The 23,206-nt window shown below is 40.9% G+C and overlaps 1 protein-coding gene across 2 annotated transcripts in view; it reads right to left on the bottom strand.

The window, feature by feature from the left end:
* The window catches only part of LOC134540811 (elongator complex protein 2), a 36,597-nt gene extending 15,340 nt beyond the window's left edge, over positions 1 to 21,257 (bottom strand). Inside the window, exons 1-8 of one of the 2 annotated variants that reach the window (XR_010076518.1) lie at positions 21,023 to 21,257; positions 20,148 to 20,451; positions 18,590 to 18,823; positions 15,992 to 16,237; positions 13,043 to 13,272; positions 7,608 to 7,760; positions 6,457 to 6,640; positions 5,409 to 5,502 (exon numbers count right to left, since the gene is read on the bottom strand). Coding sequence is in view for 1 of the 2 variants with exons in the window: in XM_063383751.1 (XP_063239821.1) it covers positions 5,356 to 5,502; positions 6,457 to 6,640; positions 7,608 to 7,760; positions 13,043 to 13,272; positions 15,992 to 16,237; positions 18,590 to 18,823; positions 20,148 to 20,451; positions 21,023 to 21,154 (1,630 nt within the window). In the remaining variant the exon portion in view is untranslated. Of the gene's footprint in view, positions 1 to 5,355; positions 5,503 to 6,456; positions 6,641 to 7,607; positions 7,761 to 13,042; positions 13,273 to 15,991; positions 16,238 to 18,589; positions 18,824 to 20,147; positions 20,452 to 21,022 lie in introns of both variants that reach the window. The other variant, XM_063383751.1, reaches the window with a different exon arrangement.
* Positions 21,258 to 23,206: the final 1,949 nt, after the last annotated feature.

Raw genomic sequence — 23,206 nt, forward strand, 5'->3', positions numbered from 1 at the left:
ATTTGTGAACATTCACATTATTATGACGAAAAAGTAGCAAAACATTTCGCTGTCTACAAGTACATGTCAACTGTCGCGTCGTCTAACTCTGACTTGTCTAAATCTGTTGTTTTGTGTTATCGCGTGAGCTTGGGCGGGATTACGAAGGGGAATGACTCGCCACGGGCGTTGCGCTTGAACAGCATTTTCTCCCTGTTCACAACACCTTATATCGCAGCAGCAGAAACTAATGCTTGAACTAACATAAAAAAATGAAGTAGACGTGTAAAAAACGATATACAATAATATCTTCGTGTTGAACCATTTCTACATAATACCGAATTTAAATAACTTTCTTTAAAGTAAAACACCTGACTACACTATATATTTTTCCTTCCCTGAAAGCTAGGGGGGAGCCACGGCCCCCCCCCCCTGCCCCCGGGTATGGGCGCCCTTGATGCTACGTCAATGTTTTTCAATAGGATAATACACAGTAAACGACCGGATGCAGGCGGAAACCCCCCCCCCCCCCCCTCATACCCTTCCACCCTTTCCAAATTCCTCTCGTAGTGACAGCTCAGGCAATTATCCTGTCCCGCGCGTCAAAAAAAAAAAAAAACTCTTGCCAAGAACTTACTTAAAAGCTTGCGATCACGTTACATGGTGTTCCAAGATTGTGAAGTAAATGTGTTTTCTATGATGGTAGATCCACGGTTCAAAGATTCACTAATTGAGGATGAAAATAAAATAAAAATATGGGTTGAAAATTTGTGCAGGGAGGTATGTAAGCTGTGTAAGCTGAACACAGTAGCTGAAACTATAACTGAGACAAGTGAGGCTACAAGTGAAATGCCTATTTAAGAAGTCATCTCTGTGGGCCTACGTGAAACCTTCAACAGCAGCTCAGTCTAAGCTTGCAAGCTACGAAGAAACTATCCAAGGAGAAGTAAACGAATATCTGGCAGCACCCTTAATCCCAAAGAATGAAAATCCTTTCAGTTTCTGGTCAGAGAAGGGGCGCACTTGTTTCCGAAACATAGCTGTGGTAGCAAGAAAGTGTGCAGATAGAGACTTTTCTCAACAGCTAGCAACATTGTGACGTGTAGAAGAGAGAGTCTACTCCCCGAAAATGTAGAGCAGCTTGTGTTTCTCCACAAAAATTTAAATTAGCTGATATGTAGTGATGTGACAAGACTCTTTTTAATACGAACTAATTATAAAATTGGAGAACCTTAAAATTTTAAGTACTGTCAGTTTTTTGATTCTACATACACTGTATCAGTAAATATGTACAGTAGAACCCTGTTATAATGTTTTTCAAGGGAGCACAAGAAAAAAATATTATAAGCAGGAAAACGTTATAAGCAGGAAATCTCAATTTAGCACTTAACAATGTTCGAGCTTTGTACCAATGGACTCACCTAGCTATGTAAACAACTTTAATGTTAAAACCAAAGATAGTATACTTGATACATGAATTTTCTGAAACAAGCCATCAATTTTTCAACTTCGTCTTGTTCCCTGGTTAAATTTTGTTTGTCTTTAAAGATACACTGCCACATTTTTTGTAAAATTGTCTCACGATTCATGACGACAACATTAAGAGTGAGAACGTCTACTCCTTTGCCACCTGAAAATGTTTAATTTTGGGATTCCTACGTATGAATGAAAAAAAAATTATTTGTAACTTGTAAGCAATAGAAAACACTTTTAGTTATGCCCTCGCTCAATGGTTGGCAACTTAAATATCGTAGGACTATGTACGTGCATCTGAATACCCACTGGAATGGCAAGGAAGAGAAGACTTGACTAAGGGTGCCAACTGACGTAACTATGAACATTGTGTACCTTCAGTATATTGCATAAAATTGTATTTTAACAAACTTCATGTATTGTATGGCAGTGATTGTAAACATAAACATACATAAAGCAAACTTATCGTAAGTGTTGGAATAATTTGGTTTTAAAATTTTTTTCCCCCATTCATTTAATGTTAGAAAGCAAACATTATAAGCAGGAAATTATATTATTTATGAACGTTATATGCAGGAAATAAATACATTGTCCTTATGGGGGAAATATTGGGACTTTAAAAATATGACATTATAAGCAGGAAAACATTATATGCAGGAACATTATAACAGGGTTCTACTGTACCTGTTATCATATTGTAATGTGATGTGATATAACATGTTTTATGTGATTTCAATTCTCATTCCAATTATTCGAACTCAATATTCGTATTCGAGAATAATTTGGTATTCGTATTCGAATTCGATTCGAACTAAAAAACTGATATTCGCACAGGCTTAACAGAGACAGATGGACATGTAAATGCTAATTTTGGGATTTACGACAAATTCTGGAACAATTGTTCAACGATATAATGAATTCACCATTTGAATTAATCTAGGAATGTCAAAATTAAAAATTATAATCAAAATGTAAATTCAATCTTAAAATAAAATGTAAATCCAATAATTTTTGAATATGAGGAAATCTGTATTCTCTTTCTAAAGAATCACAAACAACAACTTTTACGATATTATAAATAAGTAAGAATAAAACACACCTTAACATACGTCATGTTTACATTATTAATCATAATAAAAACATTATTCTAAATAAAATAATCGGTACAAAAAAATATTTTTCTGTATTGTTAAGTGTAAACATTTACAAATCTGTTAGTTAATACCCACAAACTACTACAAATCTGAAAATGCACATTATTTAAAAAACCAACAATTTTTAACAGAAACAGCATTAAATTGTTTAAAATAATATTTTATAGTGAGTCACAAAACTAGAATATTACCTCAATATCTATGGCTATACTACAAACAATGAATACAACTTCTGGTTTGCAGCATAATGAAATAATTAGGGCTGCGTAAAGATCAGTTTGTTTTTTTAGTTCAAATCGAATATGAATATCAGATCATTCGCGAATACGAATATCAAATTCAAATAATTATAATGAGAAATAGAATCCCGCTAAAATTTTTTTTTAAGTTATTTAATAACTTTGGAAAATTAGTCAAATGATACTAGAGTGAAAGATTGGTTAACTTAAGTCATGTATAATAATTTAATAATTATAAGGAAAATATTTTTAAGATATATAAATTAAGAATTTTTTTTTTAACGATGCAGCTAAGCTAACTTAATTTAACCAACCAATCTTTCATTTCAGTTCCTATTCGCCTTATTTTCTACTACCTGCTACTCTGCATATTGAGCCATAAAATTTTCACGAACCGCAAAATACAGTGAAATCAATCGCAATCTATGTTACGAAATACATTAATATTTTTAAAAATGCTATATTTACAAAGTGGCGATTGAATGAGCTCATATTTACATATTTAAACTCTAGTTATTCACGAATTTTCGTTGTTAACGGCCGCCAGATAAGTTTTATTTCTGTTCAGCAATACTATTTTTGCTCATTTCATCAAGAATCTTAAACCATTATTTACATTTTTTTGTATGTTTTTGAGTCATGTCTGGTTACTCATAGATACAGTGAAAGTCCGTTGTAGCGAATACGGTCTATAACGTAAAGTTCACTATAACGATAATTGCCATCGGCACCGTCAGTTTTGCATATGCTGTGTAGGATAAAAATTTCTGAAATAACGAATGCAGCGTGGGCTCATTTTCGCTATAGCGATAGATTACACACCTGTAATTTTGCTCTAAAACAATGAGAAAACGTCTACAATTTCCTTAATAAATGAAAAACAGCTTCGCACAATTCCACGCGTCCGGCAAATGAAACAACGTGCATGACGTGGCCGTCTTGGCAACACCGCACGAGGTGGGGCCCTGCAGCGAGCATAGCTTGCCTCGCGGCGACGAAAGCAAGACGGCCCCGCTGCGAGCATTACTTATTTAGAATCGCGCCGACTGTAGCCCGTAAATGAGCATAACTCGTCTCACACTTGCATCGTAAGCGTGCGGGGAGTTGACGAACACGGAACTTGTCAAGCTCGTCTCTTCTAATCAAAATGAAGCGGCGTCTGAAGATCACGACGAACCAAGTGTCGTATCTGTTCCGTCGAAAACGTCAATAATGGAGGCATTTGACACAGTCAGTCGTTTTTATCAGCATACAAATGCTTCAACGAAAGATTTGATGAACTTCCAAGAGCTCCAGTCGTTTATTTTGTCCGAAAGTCTAGTGAAATCAAGGCAAACGAAAATTGATTCGATTTTTAAAAAGTGATTTTTAATTTTGTGTTTTCCAAGGGTCTGTACGAGCGATTATTTTTGTGTTTCTAACCAATTGTCGGAAAAATTATTTTATATAATTTGTAAGGTTGTCCAACGTAATTAGAGATTTTTAAATTTTTTTTTGTATTCAAAACTCCGCGAATATGCACCCGATATCATCAGCTTAGCGCACATGTCTCCAGCAAACCAGCTGCGGTCAAAGAGACAGGAAGCGACCGGCATGACCTTGCGTGACCCCGCCCGCCCGTCCATGTAAACAAACAGCTGTGCGCTTAGCCACGATGTGCGTGACAGCCTTATCAGGGACACGCGGTCTCATATTTCGTATTCGGCAAGTGCTGATATAGCTTAAAAATGTTATTTTAGTAAGTTTTATGTATATTTCCTTTACTTTGGTTGTGAATTTTCATAGTAAAAACAAGCGAGAAAATAATATATTTTAATAATGCTGCAAAAATAAGATTTTTTTTTTAAATTTTGGCTATAACGAAAATTCGCTATAACATAAACTTTTGGCGTCGTTATAAATTTACGTTATAACGGACTTTTACTGTATATACAGCAAGTAATCTGCTACTGTATCACATGGTGTTACATCAATTGTGACTATCGCTTTATAAACCTTTGCAACTATGAAGATTACTTTTTTTAATGACCATCTCAAAAGGAGTGTCCGTGTTTTGTGGTGTTGTAGTCCATGGTTGTTGAAGTTTTTTTTATTTTTTTCCCCCACTTATGGTGCGTGTGACGTTTTCAAGTTTGAAATGACAAATGTACCGTGTTTTTAATTGTCCACGCAAATTTTCAGTTACTGTTTAGCAAGACAGTAGTGAAAAAAAAAAAAAAAACTTTGTATACTTGTTGCTTATTGTTAATGTTAAATATTTTCGATTATGAAGTCCCATTAAAACATCAAAAACCTCAACAGTGAATGATGGTATAAGACAAACTCGCGGGGTATTGTGTGTCTTAACATTCGTTAGGAAATGGATGTTCGTTATTTCGAAGTGTTAGTATTCGAGGTCGAATCAAATGTGAACACGTAGTTTATTACTGGTATTCGTATTGGAAAATGTGCACACTCGCACAGGCCTGGTGCTAACACACGGGCATGCAGAGGGAAGGGCCGTCGCTTGCCTGTCAGCTCCGCCGGGACGAAGCTGGCCTCGGGGAACTCGTCCTTCACGTGCCTGTCAGCGGGGGGCGGCTCCCGGCTCTCGTACACCGCCTTGTTGGACAGCCCCAGGGCCGGCACCGACGCCCCTTGCGGCAGGGCTGCCTCCGCTGCCGACACGGCCAATCACAGCCTGCTCGCTCGCTCGCCCTCTCCAGCAAGCCAACAGCTACCCAACACTGCTGCCACTTCAAGCCTTTCCGAGTACAACTTTCATACATACAAAAAAAAAACTTTTATTAATTCTTAGCTTTGTAAAATAATTCAGGCCTCATCAATTACAAATGAATTAAGAGTTTAATCTTTTGATTATTCCCTGCTTTGAATGTAGTCCTCTTTTTTTTTTTTTTTTTTCATTTCCATGATGATTTTTATGAAGGCTAACTTCATCTTTATTTTTTTTTTTAGAGCAGCAAGCATATATATAGAGCCAATTTTTTTTGACGTGATAACGTCTTATAAAACGATGAACGCCGACTGCACGCACGAAAAAGCATGACTCATTGACACGTTCCTCCTGAGCCGAGCGTGCAAGAACCGGCCAACCACCGTGAGAGAAAATCTTCTATAATATCAAATGGGTTAAGGCGGGCTTTTTTTAAAAAAATTTGATTAATTTGTCCAATTTCGTCATTTCAAATTAACAATTTATTGACTTTGATTTCAGTTTATTTCTATAACTAATTGTTCGTGATTATATTGAAACTAATTATTTAAATAATATTTGCAAAACCTGTAAATAATATTTGAAAATTAAAAAGTATGTACGCAATTTTTCATGAATGTTTTCTTATGACGTTATCACGTAAAATTATCGTCCGTAGACAGACTTTACAGACAACCCTGTTTTTTTTTACTACCTTTGTACTGTACGTATCTTAATTTTTCTTCATAAAAATATATTGATGTTTGATGACGTGGAGAGACTAGTGGTCCTGAACCTGCCGAACCAAACCTCCTCCACCGTATACTTGGTTGGGGATACGACCGGCCCATGCCTAGGGAACACCTCTCCCCCCCCTCCCACAGATCCCAGACCGCCGGCCGGGCGGGCTCGTGCTCACACGCTGCTGCCGCGTCGTCCACGCCGCACACGCGCTGGAAGCTGCGCACGAAGGTGCGGGGCGCCCGGAAGGCACGGACCACCTTCTCCTCGGCGCCCGACGCGAACCTGTAGCGCGACAGCACGGCCAGGCACGCCATGTCGTAGCCGTGCACCTGGGGCCGCGCCAGCTCGTGCCACGTCGCCTGGGGGACACACGGCGCGGTGCTGGAACACGCAGGCGGGCTTCCGACCGGAAGTGCATTCAGTACCGTGTTTTATCGCATAATCGTCGCACATTTTATACTAAAATAAAGTTTGAAAAGTAGGGGTGCGACGTTTATGCGAGAAAAAAGAAATTTTGTTAGGTGAAGTTATTCATAAAAACAAAACCCATTCATGGAAAATACGTTTACTATTTAAAAAGTGAAGTATAAAAGAGCACGCCAAACAATTTAAATTAATAAGTCAACAAACAAAAACCTTTTTTCAACTTTAAATATAAAAACAAAATCTGTGACCCCAATGCGAGCCTGAACGAACGCGTAACTATCGTTGTAGTACACAGTTACCACGAAAGAGTGCGGCCCATCAAATGTAGTTAACTCGGCACTCGACAGAGAGCGCACGTTGCATGCAATCGGCGAGATATCGATATTCGACTACATGTGCAGGCTCTATACGGGAAGCAACATTAACCAAACATGAATGATGCCAACTAGCGCTGGCTAAATTTTGATAAGAGGTACACCGCGGCGACGCAGATGATCAGATTAAGGTTATAACGTTTAAAAACGTCTTTAAAAGAAAATTTACACATGAGAAAACTTTGTATTTCCGTTAATTAAATAAGTGGTAATGTACGAATAAATATTAGATTTCTAATTTAAAATACATTGTTTTATACGGGGGAAAAAAAACCTACACAAAGAGCTCGGAATCTAATAGCTGGACCAAAAACATCATGCGATGATTACGCGAGAGGTTTTTTTATCGAAATTTTGACGCCCTAAAATAAGGGTGCTGCGATTATACGCGTGCGACGATTATGCAATGAAAAGAGGGTAATCATGACACTTGTGAAGACAATGAGTTAATACAAAATAAGTTGAACCGCAGCAGCTGCAGGCTTTATAACACGAGTGTGATGACGAGGGGTTGGGGGCGTGCTACCTCGCCATCGGCGCGGAGCCACGGAGCGTGCAGCCGCGTGGTCTGGTCGGCGCCCGCGCTCAGCAGGAACTGGCCCCCCGGCTCCCAGCACAGGTCGACCACCGCGCCGAAGTGGCCCCCCACCACCACCCCCGGCACCCAGGAGGCCCCGCCCTGCCGAACAACCCCTGCTCACAGCGTCCCAGCTTTCAATATATATACTGTATTACTGTATAGAAGTCGCCAGCCCAGGTTAAAATTTCTGATACGGTTTGAGGTAGTTGGTTAATTTCACCGCCGCAATCGCCACCATCTCTAGGGCATCGACTTGTGGTGGTCCCTAGCAGACAAGTGTCGAACTCTTCAAACACCCCTTCCCCCACCCTCCCTCAAACATGCGTTGTCCTCCACCCACCCTCTACCCAACCTCTCATCCCTGCAGTTGTATGTCGCACAAACTCCCGTTGAACTACCTTGAGCTGCAGTGAATGATTGGTGGGGGGTGCGGGAAAAATGACAGCGGGCGACAGTGCTGCGCTCTAATGTGTAAATAACAACGAAGACGATACAGGGCGTTACGGCAGCGCACTGCAGCGGTGAAGTTCCCAAGCTGCTCCTCATACGCTCCTGAAAAACGTATAGTAAATCCTATCCACTCGCGACTTCTATACAGTATATACTATATTCAAAGGTCCCACACAACACACTGCAGTACAGCGATAACACTGGCGACGAACTTTAAACACCAGAGACTACTTGGTAAGGTTTCATGGCATCATCCAGCTAGGGTGGCCATCTACTCTCGAAGAAAGCCAAAACCAAATCAAGATAAGTGGTCTAATTTTTTGTTTATTTATCAAGCATAAGCTACAAACGTAATGGTGGCTAGCAGATTAATGCCAACCACCAGCCAGCTACAAAGATGGATTGGGAATTAAGAGAGGTCAGGAATTACAAACTGGACTAGAATTCCCACAAAGCTGTTCCACAAGTTTTTCGGGATGAAATTTTACATGTCTCTCTTGAGCAGTTAACCTGTGTGTGTGCGTGTGTAAAAAAAAATCGCTGTTTATAGCCAATATTCCTACAGTACTTAAGTGTAATAACCATCCATTTTACGATTTGTAATTTTGCATGAACGAAGAGTGTCCAAACTACAACACGATATAACAAGGAAGAGGGCAGACTGCCGGACGGGGCAGGAGACACAGGAGGCGGTGGAAGAAGCTAGAGCGGAGAGGGAGTCGAGTGATTGGCGGGACACTGAAGGTAGCAGGAAGGACGGTAAAGGCACAGGCGTACTCCACGTGGGCGACGCCGATGCAGTGGTCCGGGCGACGGAGACAAGACGGCTGGAGAAGGTGCCGTGCCGGGAAGAGAGATGGATGATGGGTGCATGGGGAGGAGAGGCAAGGAGGGGGAGACACACACAGACCACCAGTCACGACCCGGGAGTCGGGATGATCGGGGTGGGGGAAGCTAGGAGACAGGAGACAGGCTGCACTGGGGAGGAGACAGAGGGAGCGGAGACAAACAGGAAGAGGTTGCACTCCTTCCTAGAGAGAACAGGGCGGAAGAGGAATGAGCTTGAAGGGGAAAGTATTGGAAGTGAGAGGTGAAATTTAAAAATGTAAAATTCAACATGTTTACTTACCACAGAAACTCTTCTATAAAGTGAATCAATTTTTTTATACAAACTGTTCGTAAAGCTGTGGAATTAAACAAACATTTTTCTTCTCATTTTGTAAAAAACCACATTATAATATTAAAAAAACTAGAACCACCATCTGAATGTCAGCATTGCTGTCAACTATCTCAAAGTTAACCTTTGAAAACAAATTACAAAAGCAAACAGTTTTTAAAATAATTCAGTATTTTTGAAGAAAAAAAATTTAACCAAATTTAAATTTTTGGCAAAGAACTACGGTTTTTAATATTCTAATTGTCTAAGTAAAGTTAGTCAGTAAAAAAAAAAAAACTAAGTATACAAAATTCTGCCATAAACATTGGAGACTGCAAACAAATATTGGCTTCTTATAGCGGATGAACAAATAATCATCTCATACTTAGTTGTGTGCAATGGTAAAAGTATATATATTTTTTTCATTTATTAGATCTTCAACATGGTCACAGTTCTTAGTCTTTACCCGATATTGCATATACATTTGAATTTAAGATGTATATGTGCATTCAGCATTTTATATACAGTAGAACCCCGATTTAACGAAGTGCTATGGTTACCGAAAATGTTTACTCTAAATCGATGTTTCGTTAAATCCGATTTACCGATTTTCAATCACCCCCGCACTCATAATCGCGTCCTTACGTTTCCACATCGTAGACAGGGTCGACGCTGATATCTTGTGCTGCCGTGCTATCTCAGACTTTGTCAACTTTCCATCATAAAAGTTTTTGATCTCGCTCGTACGGCCCCCGGTTCGTACGTACACCTCGGTCGTACATACAGATTTTCAGAAATCTTGGAAAAAAGTTTAAAAATATGTAAAGTGTAAGAAATACGTTAAAGTTTATTAAAATACAGTCCCAACCTGCAGCGTTTATAACAAATACGAGCTACATACACACTGCGTCACATTAAAAAATTGCAGCAAATACCGTCAATAGCGCGCCGTACGCGGAGAAATGTCATTGTACTCGGTCAGCTGCTGTTACGGCGCGGCATAGCCGCCGGCTGACTCTTTGTTCGCTGAGCTGCGGAGCACTTATAAAAAACGTATTCCAAAAACTAAACACCACGCACAAAGCTCTTACTGAGAATAATAGAGCTGTAGCAAACCATATGTATTCGGTACTGAGTAACGGGTGCGCCATCTAGTAACAAGTAACGAAACGTTACACACGGCTGCATCTCGTTTATCGCATTTTTCGTATGTTTCACGCATGCGCGCGCATATTCGATGAATTTACGTTACAAAGAACGATGTTTGTTTATTAAGTAAAATATAATTTGGAAATTCATCGTCAAAGTTTTTTTTACTGTTTATTAAAGGTATTGTGTGTGTAGACAAAGTTTGAGATTGGAACAGAGACAACGTAAGAAAGTATTGTTTACAAATTAGAAATATGTATGTTTGTTTTTTATCGCGTATTTTCATGTTTTTTTGTTATCTTAAAAGAGATAATATAAAAAAGCCGCTCTAATGAGATTTAATTGTTTCTTGGTTAACAAAAACTGTTAATTATCAAATATTGTTAATTGTTTATATTCTATTTATTATTATTTACGCGACGCCATACTGTACGCGTACGCAATACGACTCGATTCGTTGCTGCAACATAACATAGCATGTTATGCAGTATCAGAATTAATGAGTAATGTAACGTGATACGATAGTAACGAGTACTAATTGTTGTAGTAACGAATACATAAGGGTACGCTTTATTTTCGTTACTTTTACACCTCTAGAGAATAATGATAATGGCGTATTGGTGTGACGTGGTCACAAGTTGAAAAAACCTGGAGGATGGGAAAGGGAATATTTGGAAACGTGTGATTATTGGCTAGCACTGTTACTATGCGGGCATGTTTGGAAGATAACATGGTGAGTCAAGCAAGGTAAAGTAGCGGGGGAGGGGGACGTGGACAAAGAAACCCTTCATGTCTAGTGTCGCGGACAGTCTATCTATCCAGGCGCGCGCAATGGCACGCACCTACGCAATTCAGTTACAGCACCCGGAGTTTTTAAGCAATTTGAACAATTTTTTTAATTTTTTCGTATTTGGACAGATAATGCAAAGGCACATATTAATATATAGTACCTCCATTCTATTACTGACACCACAGAGATAAGATTCCATTACTATTTACTTTCATTTTTTGTAAATCTATATTATTATTTTAATAAATTGGTGTTTTTTGATGGTTCCTGAAAACCTTTACGTTAAATCGCTGTTTTCGTTAAATCCGTGTTCGCAAACCAGGGTTCTACTGTAGTAAATTGCCTTACTGTAAATTCAAAGCAGTAATTAATTAACAGGTTTAAATTTTGAGTTTTTTTTTTTAACTTATATCTATCCACTTTCTGAAGTAATTTTACTATCAAACCTTGCTGTGGATTTAAGACTTGAGAAAATGTGTTATTCAGGATTATCTTGTATTTGAAATAGAGTCTCTTTTAAGTCATCTTATCCTCAGTTACACAACAAAGAGTTTCGCTGGAGGTAAAAACATGAAAAAGCTAGATCACTGAAAATGTCAAATTGAACTGTTTGGTTAGGCACTTAGTACAGATGATAAGGGATCAATATAAGGTGACCATTAACACTTAGATTTTAAATTTAATGTTCACATAAAATTTCTTGTCCAAGTGATTTTACTTTTCATAATCTGTAATTTAAAACCGAAATGCAGCCTTGCTTCTCAGGTGAACACTGTTCACAAAATATCATTAAACCTTAACTACACAAACACTATAGACATTACCATACATATAAATTATTGAACCGATGTCATTAAGTAAGTGATGAATCAGTGAGTCAGATGTGCCACCCCAAAGTAGTCAAAGTGATGCAAAGATGAGCTTTAATGCACGAGGGCAGTAATAATATTGTTATGATAGGAAAATGTGAATTTTCCAACTAAAGAAAAACCACAAAATATTCATACCAGAGAATTTTTTACTTTAATTCTTCAAGATAGAAGACTACTTAAGTGATGAGATGTTAATAACAGTCAATTTTTTCTACCCAAGGAGCCAAGCTAACATGTCTACCCAGCACAACAGGTATATGAGGTAAGTGGTGAATGAGGTGAAGTGTGTAGATGGGTTAGAAGAGGATTTGACGAATGGGTGGGTTCAGTAGATGAAGTGATCGCAGTAGATGGGGTAGAATAGGTGCGTTTGGTAGCTGAGGTAAGTGTGGCAGATGAGGTGGGTGCAGAAGATTATGATGCGGTACGGGTTGGATGTGGTACATGATGTAAATGAGTTGGGTGTGGTAGAACAGGTGGTGGGTGTGGTGAATGAGGTGCATGTGGTATGTGAGTTGGGTGATATGGGTACAGTACATGAAGCAGATGTGGTAGATGAGGTGAATAAAGTATGTTTGGCAGATGAACGGGCATGGTGGATGGGGTTCATGAGGTGGTGGGGTAAATGAGTTGGGTGAGGTATATGAGGTGGGTGAGGTATATGAGGCGGGAGAGGTATATGAGGTGGGAGAGGTATATGAGGTGGGTGAGGTATATGAGGCAGGAGAGGTATATGAGGCGGGAGAGGTATATGAGGTGGGTGAGGTATATGAGGTGGGTGAGGTATATGAGGTGGGTGAGGTATATGTAGTGGATATAAAGAATGAAAACAATTAAGTGCTAAGGAAAACAATAATCACCCTTCACAACCAAACTGCTCAAGGCAACGCACGCTAAGAACTTGGGTAGGCTGGGACTCGAGCTCGGACCAGGCTGGGAGGAGGAGCCCACACCAGGTACTTGCCTCTGCTCTGTGCCACATGTGCAGGGAGCCCTGGTAGCCGTGCGCGACGACGCTGCGCCCGTCCGGGGACACCTGGCAGCCGTAGAAGCCCAGGGTGTTGCCCCCCACCTCGCCCAGCCGGGCCGTCTCCAGCCACACCCCCGACTGGCCGTGGGCCTCCCACAGGATCATGGTCTTGTCCAGCGACGAGGACAGCAGCTGCAAGCCGCGCCTCTCTCCCGAGCCCCCACCTGCCGGCCGGCGCTGCGATCAGCCGTCTCCAACACCACCACTACAAGAGCATCAGGGTTGGAATTTAAAAAAAAAAAAAAAAGGGAATGTATATAAACTTGTTTAATTTTGAAGTAGCTGGGCTTCTGGGCTGTAGCCGCGTCCTTGGCGAATAACTCACCAACATTGCAGTAACTGCTCCGTGATGATGGCGACTGCAATGTCAACCAGAAACGTCGGTGAATTATTAGCCGAGGACGCGCGGCAACAACCCAGAAGCCAAGCTACTTCAGACAATGGCAGTGAATGCCTGCGAACATTGTTTGATTTCAATGCGGACTAGCTGCATCTGCAACTTCATTCTCGTGGATGCAGAACAAGTTACATAAGTTATTTATGTAGCAGAGATAGACAGTATGATGGTAAAAGTTTCAATTAATAAGAAGAAGAAAAAATAGTGGGTGCAAGTACTTATGTACGCCTATTATAAGTTCTAGTGTAATGTGTAATAAAAACTTAAATTTAATTTTGCATGCAAATAATTAATGTAAAAAATAAATAATAAAAAGACTGGAGTGATTTTAAATATATAGTTAGTAAAGTACAAATTCAATCAAATTAAAAAAAAATTACTGAATAAACATTATTCAATATTAACAATGAAAATCAATAAATATGCTTAATGTTAATTTTAATTTATTAATTTTAATTATTTATTAAAATTTAATGTAATAATTTATAATGCAAATAAATTAAACTTACTAATATAAATACACTTGAAAAAGTTTATGAAAACCATTTCTATCACTAAAATTTACAATAAATAAATGTTCTTAATTATATGGATCAGTATTCCAAAACTATTACTAAAAGTATGTTATTTAAAAGCAAATAAATAATTATTATTCACATGTAGCCCTTTTTCAGCTTGTAATTTTTTTTCTGCATCATAAAAATTCATTCTCACTAAACTCACTTACATAAATAAACTTGAGAAAGTTTAAAAACACAATTTCTATCACTAATATTCACAATAAAAAATAATTTTAATGATATGAACCAGTATTAAAAAAAAAGGACATGTACAACTTTTATTTCTATGTAGTTTTTTTTTTGCCAGTTAAAATTTTGTTGCATGGTACACTCACATTATAAAACTACACTATATTCATTTTTCATAATGCGCCTAAAGAATTACAATTTTAAAAAACATATAAATTAAATTTCAGGTTAGTTCAAAAATCTTGACTATACGAAAACACCTAGCGTATTAAAAAACTACTTATTAATCGGAAAACTCTCAAATAATTGGGATGCTCCTTTTTAAGCTGAAAATCATATGTAAAGGTATAGAATAGACTTTGATATTATTACGTAATTCATTATGACACTCATATTTAAAGGTTTGGCTATGGGACAACAATCAACCAGCTTCGATTCTAAAACCATTGGATTCCAAATCCTTTCATCGCATTAACATAAAGGAATTAGCTAATTCTGTAATCAGCATTGACTAAACACTAGTTTAAAAGTGTTATTAGAACATTTTTCAATGTGCTCGACCAAAACTGATCGCTCACCACCTAGCCCAAAGCATCTGGGATCTGCAGTCTTTTTTTTCCCCCTTGAATGTCAGATAACACCCAGTATAATGTTATGTCACATAATAGATGCAGAGATACGTGGTTCGTCCTTAAAGTACATTTCCCTGGGGCCGTTTATACAGGAGGGAGGGGGGAAAAGAAAAAAAAATTCATAGAAATATTGATTTCAACAGATAAAGCAAGTTTTCAGCTTTTTTTTCTACATATTTGCCACCGGAACTGAGAAATTTTTTTATGCCGTAAGACCAACTTTTTGAATAGCTGTGTCACAGCAGTCTGCCGTCTGGGATTGGAACCAGCGTGTGACTGCCTCTCTGTCATTCTCAAAGTGCTGATGCTGATTGAACACATTCATATATAAGCTACTCAAGGTCGCCTGTAACGAGGGATGACCTCCCGTCTGAGTCTCATCATGTCTACCTGCTGAAAGCTGTCTGCACCAGCAACGCCCCATCTACTTACTCGTGACGTTAGGGCCACGGACCCTGGCACAGCTGACGATGAAATTCAATCGGCGCTATGCTCCGAGCATTCAAAAACTTTATCACAGATCGCACTTCAGTCCGCAGGAGCTGGGATAACAGCCTCCATCTTCAACAGCTGTGATGATGCCACCGTGTGAACGCGGGAAGTACCGTTAGTACACGCCACATTCTGCGTTTCTGCTCTGCGCAGTAGCTTCGCGCAATACAAGCTGCGGGACAAGTAGACGTGCCTCGCATTACCTATGTTTGGTGTCAGATGAGAGCACCTCTTTCGCTAACACAGGTCTACGTTCTGACTATCCGCAAATCAACTAAGTATTCACAACGTACTGCCTGTAGAAAGGTCGGCCAAAAGTGACAACTGGTTCGATAGCAGGGCTACAACTTGCTTCCATTTGTTGAATTCAAGGCCACGCCTGCTCTTGGGTAGGCGGCACTGCCGGCTCCCGGAAGACGACGAACTTGGGAGCACCACTGCGAAGACCCTAAGAGCAAAGTTTGCCGTTGTCTCTGCACTTGAACACTCGAGCCATGCAGTGTAGAAACTCATCCATTTCAAAGTCTGGTTTTTCCCAGTTGCTAAGCTGATGAAAAAACGGCTGAATATCGTGTACCTTGTAACAACGTCGAGTCATGAAACGGAAATCTACCTGAATGTACCGGCGGGAACCAGGTGACGCCGTACACCCAGCCGTCGTGTCCGGAGAGCACGGCTTCGAGGGAGTAGGCGAAAAACTGTTCCTCGTCGTCGACCAGAACACTGAACTGCTTCTCTTCTGTCTGCAGGACGTTTGGCTTCGCTGCCCCGCTGGCTCCGTGGGCCCGGCGCAGGGAAATACGCCACAGGCGGATCATTTTGTCCTGAGCCGCGCTCGCCAGCATCAGGTCTCCGGCATCTGTTTCAAAATTCCAAATTACACAATTCCGTCAGCAGTTACGACTAACACAACACACAAAATTATTAAACACTTTATACGTAAAGAACAAAAACTCAGAATATCATCACGTCACGTGGTGAATCGCGATGAAACCGAAATAGCACCGAAAAGCATGTCAAATCAGCACACAACATACGTATTTGTTTTTATTTGACATCAGTCAAAGTATTTTCTTAACAATTTTGTAAGGGACCATCTTTTTCTGCTGTTACGCAACATGCTGCTGTTACGTTAGGATTTTCCAAGTTTAAATTTTCACTGACATAAACATTACTGGCCGGTGCAAGTTTTCCTGACTCAGCTTTAATTAGTGTTCCGAGAGTTGATCAACACAGAAAGCAATAACATTTTGTTATGGAGTAAAGACCTAAGTCATGACATGTCAAATTTAACTTCAAATTGTGGTCATTATTTTAACATTTTATGTCCATGTCAACACAGTAAAATTTTCACGTAACTACAAACCACCATAAGCCAAATACCTAGTTTCTCAAGCTATGTGTTACAACTGCTCACCCAACATCGTCAGGACAACTGGCTAGCGAGCTACGGGTATCACCGTGATTTCCAGCTGGGTCAGGGATTTTCCATAATTAAACACTTCCTTCTCAGGATTCAAGACATGTTGCATTACATCCCTACAGCTGTTTTTGAAGTGAAAACTTCTTTAGCCACGTTGAGCGATTTTTGGTAGGAGCAAAACTTAATGGGTTCGCGTCACCGACATGCTAGTGACGTGTTGCGCCAGACTGGCGACGTACATGTAAACGCATATATACACTAATACATTGTATATACTCGCTGTATCATGTGCGTGTTGGACTCTTTTTTTGGATGGGTAAAATCTCGTGAGTTCGCATCACCGACATGCTGTAGTAGCAGTAAGTGAAGTTACTTTGACCATTGAATACATGACCTAAGGTCTGACATCACTGGTAAGTCACAGGATGGTAATGAATTTTTACGTAATTTTTTTACATGCCACTGACGTCTGTTGTGACTAAAAAAAAATGATGTAAGGATAAATGATATCATGCTGACATCGTACTGATCTAATACCAAAAATCATTTTCTTACGTACATTTGACGTAGAAATGATGTCACATTACACATTTAAAAAAAAAGTTTTAAGTTTTCACTTCTGTTGACAGCAGGGGCGTAGCCAGGCGGGGGGGAGGGGGGATAGGGGTTCAACCCCCCCCCTCCCCCCTTAGGACCTAATCTTTAATTAACTTCTTATTCATCACTCAAACAAATTTCATATTAAAATTAATAAAATTTTTACCATTACAATATTTAAATTTAAGTACCGAAAACTGCTAAAATAGCACTATTTTACACCTGAAAATGCAAAATTTTCCCGAAGGAAGACCCCCAGACGCCCCGCTTTAATACGTTGGGGGGAGGAGGGGGGGGGGGGGGAGGGCATGCTTCTTAACACCCCCCCATACACAAATCCTGGCTACGCCACTGAATGACAGTCCCCATTACTGGCTATTTTTTATATATTGCCACACATAGATAAAATATGTATGTTATTTATTTTTAGTTTATCTGGATTCTATTTATTACTATTGATGTGGAGAGTTCATTTGTAATGCTTTGTTCTAGCATGTTTTCCATATAAGGTTTTATGAGAATTAATATCCAACTATAGTAAATATTTAATTAATCTTTTAATCAGCAGCCGTTACAGTTTTTAAGGCAATAGCCGTCACAGCCTGAACTATACTTTTATAATGTGAACTGATAACGCAGAGATAAAAATAGAAAAAAATGACCAAACTTATCGAATTCAAATATGCGATGTCACACACGATTATTAATTTTTTAAACCCTTTCCTGCCTGGCGGGACTTGTGAGTCCCACAATGTTTGAAGCCCCATAGAAATAGTGTGTGCATGTTTGAAACCACATGCTGCCTGTCGGGACCTCTGGGTCCCTGTATAGCTCTGCTCTGCCAGTTGTCGAAGAAGTTCGATCGACAGCCGAGAGGTTGCAGCACTGATACGGCAGCGCTGCACCGGTCTGGGGCGCCCTTTTTTTTTGTTCGTTGAGCTGGACATATGATAAATGCCTGTCAGGACTTAAAAGTCCCATCATTAAAAAATATATTAAATATAAATAAAAAAATTTGGAAAAAATTATGCTCTCCTTTTATGCCTACTTAAATATAAAAATGAAATAAAAATTACAAAATTCAATTTTTTTACATTTCTAGGCAGGAAAGGGTTAAAAAAAATTTTTTTTACTAAGTTATATAGACTAAACTTATACCATACCATACCAAGACTACTCTCTGCTCCTCACCGTCGGCAGCGAAGTCCAGGGCCCGCACCCAGTCCTCGTGGCCCGCCAGGCAGCCCGCCGGCACGAACTCCCGCTCCGCGCCGCGCCCGCTCTCCGCCAGCAGGTGGATCCTGCCGTCGTCCGTGCCGAAGGCCAGGAGGAGGGGGGGAGCCCCCGGCCCGGGCAGGCGGCCCAGGCGCAGCGACAGGCACACGCCCGGGTCCAGAGGCAGCGTCTGGGTGCAGCACACCTCGCCTGGCACACACACACGCACTCGCCCAGTCGTCTTGGCGCTTCGCTGGCGACCATCTACATCAGTCGTGTCCGAACTGTGAGGACTACGGTGACAGCACACAGTCTAAAGTAACTCTGAATAGAAGTACATTACATTCGCACAATGAAAGGTATTTAACGGCCATTTGGAACCTTGGCCATGCTGGATTAGCGATTTCGCCCGATCACAAATCATTAGAGACAAGATTTTACGGTTTTATTTTTAGTTGAATTTCATTTTTTAAAACAGAGAAGACTTCGGTATTACTGTTATTTGTCTTTTATAAAAGCTATTTTATAATACTTACACCACAAAAATAACAGTAAAATTGGTATGCTACATTTTTATGATAAAATAATTTGTAATAAATTGGTCTAAAACAGATACATTAAGAACAATAAAAATAAATTAGTGAGCTGTTGTGGTTTGGAAGTGATTCAATAAGAGATGCATATTAAAACAAATGAAGTAGGGTTTTTCTGATCCATGCACTTTGGTACAGTTTTTTTTGTCCGAACATGCCCAGCTTGTGTCTGACGAACTGAAACGCAGTTTGCAGCCCGACTATACCCAAACAAACAGCTAACAGCACAGACAGACCCGAGTCTAGAGGGCATACGCACCATCCTATTGCAAATTGGTACCCGCGGAGAGCCTAGGATAACCGAGTATGCCAGTGCCAAGTCCGATGACGTCGAGAAGAGGTATAGCGACAATGCTTGGGCGTAGTACGAGCCCTTACACGCTACGAGGGCCAACCATTCATGTTGAGGTCGGACAGTCAGTGTGTCTAACAGCTGGCGACCAAGCAAGGGAGACAATCTAAGCCTTCTCAATGGGCAACGCTGGTCCTGGACTTTGTCGTACAGCAGGTACCAGGGAAACAAAATGATCTAGCAGACGAGTTGTCCCGGAAACTTGTCAACATGACACAAGGGTGACGCTAGCTGATGGCCAGCCGATGGCCTAGGGGGAGGGGGCAAGTTGTGGGAAAAGTATGTATTTTTTTGCATTTGGCTACACTTTTTTGAATCTCTTGGGCTCTAGAGGGGGATGGGGGGGGGGGCAACTGCCCCCCCTTACCACCCCTGGCGACGCCCTTGACATGACATGCATAAGACTTCTTTAATTTGAGTTATTTTGATCTTTTGTTGTTTGTGTCCTTCAGGATTGACCCAGGAAAGAAAATTACCATTCTCCCTAGTTTTCAGTACATAGATATAAAAGTTACAGTGTCTATGACTTGTATGCCTAAGGGGTTACTCAAAGAGGTGAGGTAGGGAGCGTCGCTCAACTGCCGCCTACCTGCGACAAGCCTGCGCCACACCTTCAGGCAGCCGTCCACGGAGGCCGTGACCACGACCAGCTGTGCGTCGCCCGGCCGGTACACGGCGTCCGCCAGCAGCACGGACTGCCGGTGGCCGCGCAGCACGGCCGAGGGGGCGAACCGGCCCGCGTCGCCCTCCGTCCAGATGACCGCCGTGCCATCAGCCGAGGCCGACACCAGCTCTCGCCCCGGGGAGCCGTCCTGGAGCCGTGCCCAGCGCACGGCGTTCACCGCGCCCTCGTGGCCGCACGGCATCTGGACCAGCTTGCACCCGCCTGCAAACTGACCGCGCGCGCTCCACTCTGTCCCCGCCACACACGCTCCGCTCTGTCCCCGCCACACACGCTCCGCTCTGTCCCCGCCACACACGCTCCGCTCTGTCCCCGAAAAGTCTCTGTTAAACTAAAAATAAATTAAGCACAAGATGGCAATGACCTCATCATTGCATAAGCTCCCTATTGTAACCTGTTAAATGTAATTTCTCAAAAACCAGTAGAAATTTTGAATACTATTTTCAGAGTATATAAGAGGTTCATCTTACAGTAAACAACTACCGCAAATTATTTGGCAGCGACAGGTAAGTATTGGGAAGGTACCTAACCCGTAAATGAAAACGTGACTACGATGCTTCGTCTTAAGTTCAACCACCATTATTACTAATCACGCTTTTGCGTTTAGTGAATGGGATTCAGACATCTTACTTAAATCAAGCTAGAAGTATCTTCAAATGGAGTGTTGTGTTTGGGAATAGAATTTGTTTTTTCTAAGTTAAATGTTGTATTTGGTTAATTCCTATGTGTGTGTGTTTGTGGTTAAAATGGTTATATTAAAATTACCAATCATATTTCTTTACCTTGGTATCATAAAAGGCTACGGCGTTGCGTGCGCCGTAACATATTATGTTATTGTTTCCCCAGTCTAAACAATGTGGATTTCTGTTGCAGGCACATGAAGCGTACATCAAGTCAACACTAACTACTTCCATGATAGTTAAATTTTTTTAATTGAACTAAGTTCCTATTTTTAATCACAATAACCTAACATGTGCGTTTATCTCACAAAGTCACGGAGTATCAACTTGTAAACAAAAACAAATATTTTTATAGCCAACTGCAAGTGGTGCTAACGGCCAGAACCAAAGAACCATAGTGGACCAAGAAATGGTTAACCTAAACCAAAGTTAGAACGATGTGCTTAATAATCACATTGAAAATTTACCTCAAATTTAAATTTAGTAGGCGCGATAATGTCAACAGTTTTCAGGCAATAATTATTTTCTATCTTTTGATTTTAAAATATTTGGGTTTTCTAAGTATAGTGGACCTATATTATTTTATTTGTTGCCTGACCTGCTACTACAAAATCTATAGTCTGTGTAATCAATGCCATTAAAAATTTAATTCATTTTTTGAATAGACTACAAATGGATTCACAATGCTCTATGATCACTTATCGAATATTATGCTCTATGAGTGCTGTAACAGGGGACTCTGAACTACAGTAGTTCATCAGTAACTGATGTGCAGTGACGAGCATCTGCAGAAACTCATCGCACAACCAACATTTAAGGATTGTATGGTGTAGGATGACAGTCTAGCATTGGTTCGTCGCACCCAAGGCATCAACTTCAAGAAATCAATTTATACAGATTTAAAAGTTTTAGATCTGTCGAAGAGCCTAATGTATGTCTTTCACAACAGTCACAAAAAACCAAAATACAATGACACCATAAAATTGGCATACATTGCTACATAAAGCTTCATCGGTCATATATGCGCTGACAATTTCTTCTGCCACGGTGCACTGTGGTGACAAAGTGCAGTGACATTTGCTCATAATAATCAAGCAATTGGGACCAAAAATAAACTAAAGCAGAGAAAATACTCAATCAAATTAAGGAGGTAGGTACGAATAGTAAGTGTTCGCTGGATTAATAAAAATATATTATTGATAACTTTTTGGCACTTTTAATTTTAAAAAAATTCTAAATCCAAACAAATACATATAACAGTCGTGAATGAGTTATGTAGTTTTGATCAGTTTTAAAATTTTCTCCTTATTTTATGATTATTATTCTAATGTCTATTATGATAAAAAATTAGTACAACTATTAAAAATTAATATACAATATAGCAGGCAGAACAGTACTGAATAAAAAAAAGTTGAAATATATTTATTGACGCGTTAAATTACATGCTAACAAAAAACAAAGTCTTCCTCTTCCCATTCATGTTTTAATTTTTTTTCAAATAATACACAAAGAAACAAGGAAAATAAAAAAGGAAAGGCTCATTGCGAGGCCTGCTAATCGTGGGGCCTGCTAGGCATGGGGTGTGATAGGCTTGGGGCCTGCTAGGCTTGGGGCCTGCTAGGCTTGGGGCCTGCTAGGCTTGGGGCCTGCTAGGCTTGGGGCCTTCTAGTCGTGAGGCATGCTAGGTGTGGGGCATGCTAGGTACAGGGCCTGCTAGGCGTGGGGCCTGCTAGGCTCGGGGCCTGCTAGGATCGGGGCCTGCTAGGCTCGGAGCCTGCTAGGCTCGGGGCCTGCTAGGCTTGGGGCCTGCTAGTCGCGAGGCCTGCTAGGCGTGGGGCCTGCTAGGTGTGGGGCCTGATAGGCGTGGGGCCTGCTAGTCGCGGGGCCTGATAGGCACGGGGGCTGCTAGGCTTGGGGCCTGATAGAAGCGGGGCCTGCTAGGCTCGGGGCCTGCTAGGCATGGGGCCCGCTAGGCATGGGGCCTGCTAGTCGCGGGGCCTACTAGATGTGGGGCCTGCTAGCCGTGGGGCCTGCTAGGCATGGGGCCTGCTAGGCTCGGGGCCTGCTAGGCACAGGGCATGCTAGGCACAGGGCATGTTAGGCTCGTGACCTGCTAGTCTCATACCTGTTATAGTCAAGGGGATGCTAGGCACGGGGACTGCTAGGCTCGGGGCCTGCTAGGCGTGGGGCCTGCTATTCGTGGGGCCTGCTAGGCTCGGGGTCTGTTAGTCGTGGGGCCTGCTAGGCATGGGGCATGCTAGGCATGGGGAATGTTTGGCTCGGGAC

Source organism: Bacillus rossius, chromosome 17 (assembly GCF_032445375.1).
Source record: "Bacillus rossius redtenbacheri isolate Brsri chromosome 17, Brsri_v3, whole genome shotgun sequence".
Classification (NCBI taxonomy): Eukaryota; Metazoa; Arthropoda; class Insecta; order Phasmatodea; family Bacillidae; genus Bacillus; species Bacillus rossius.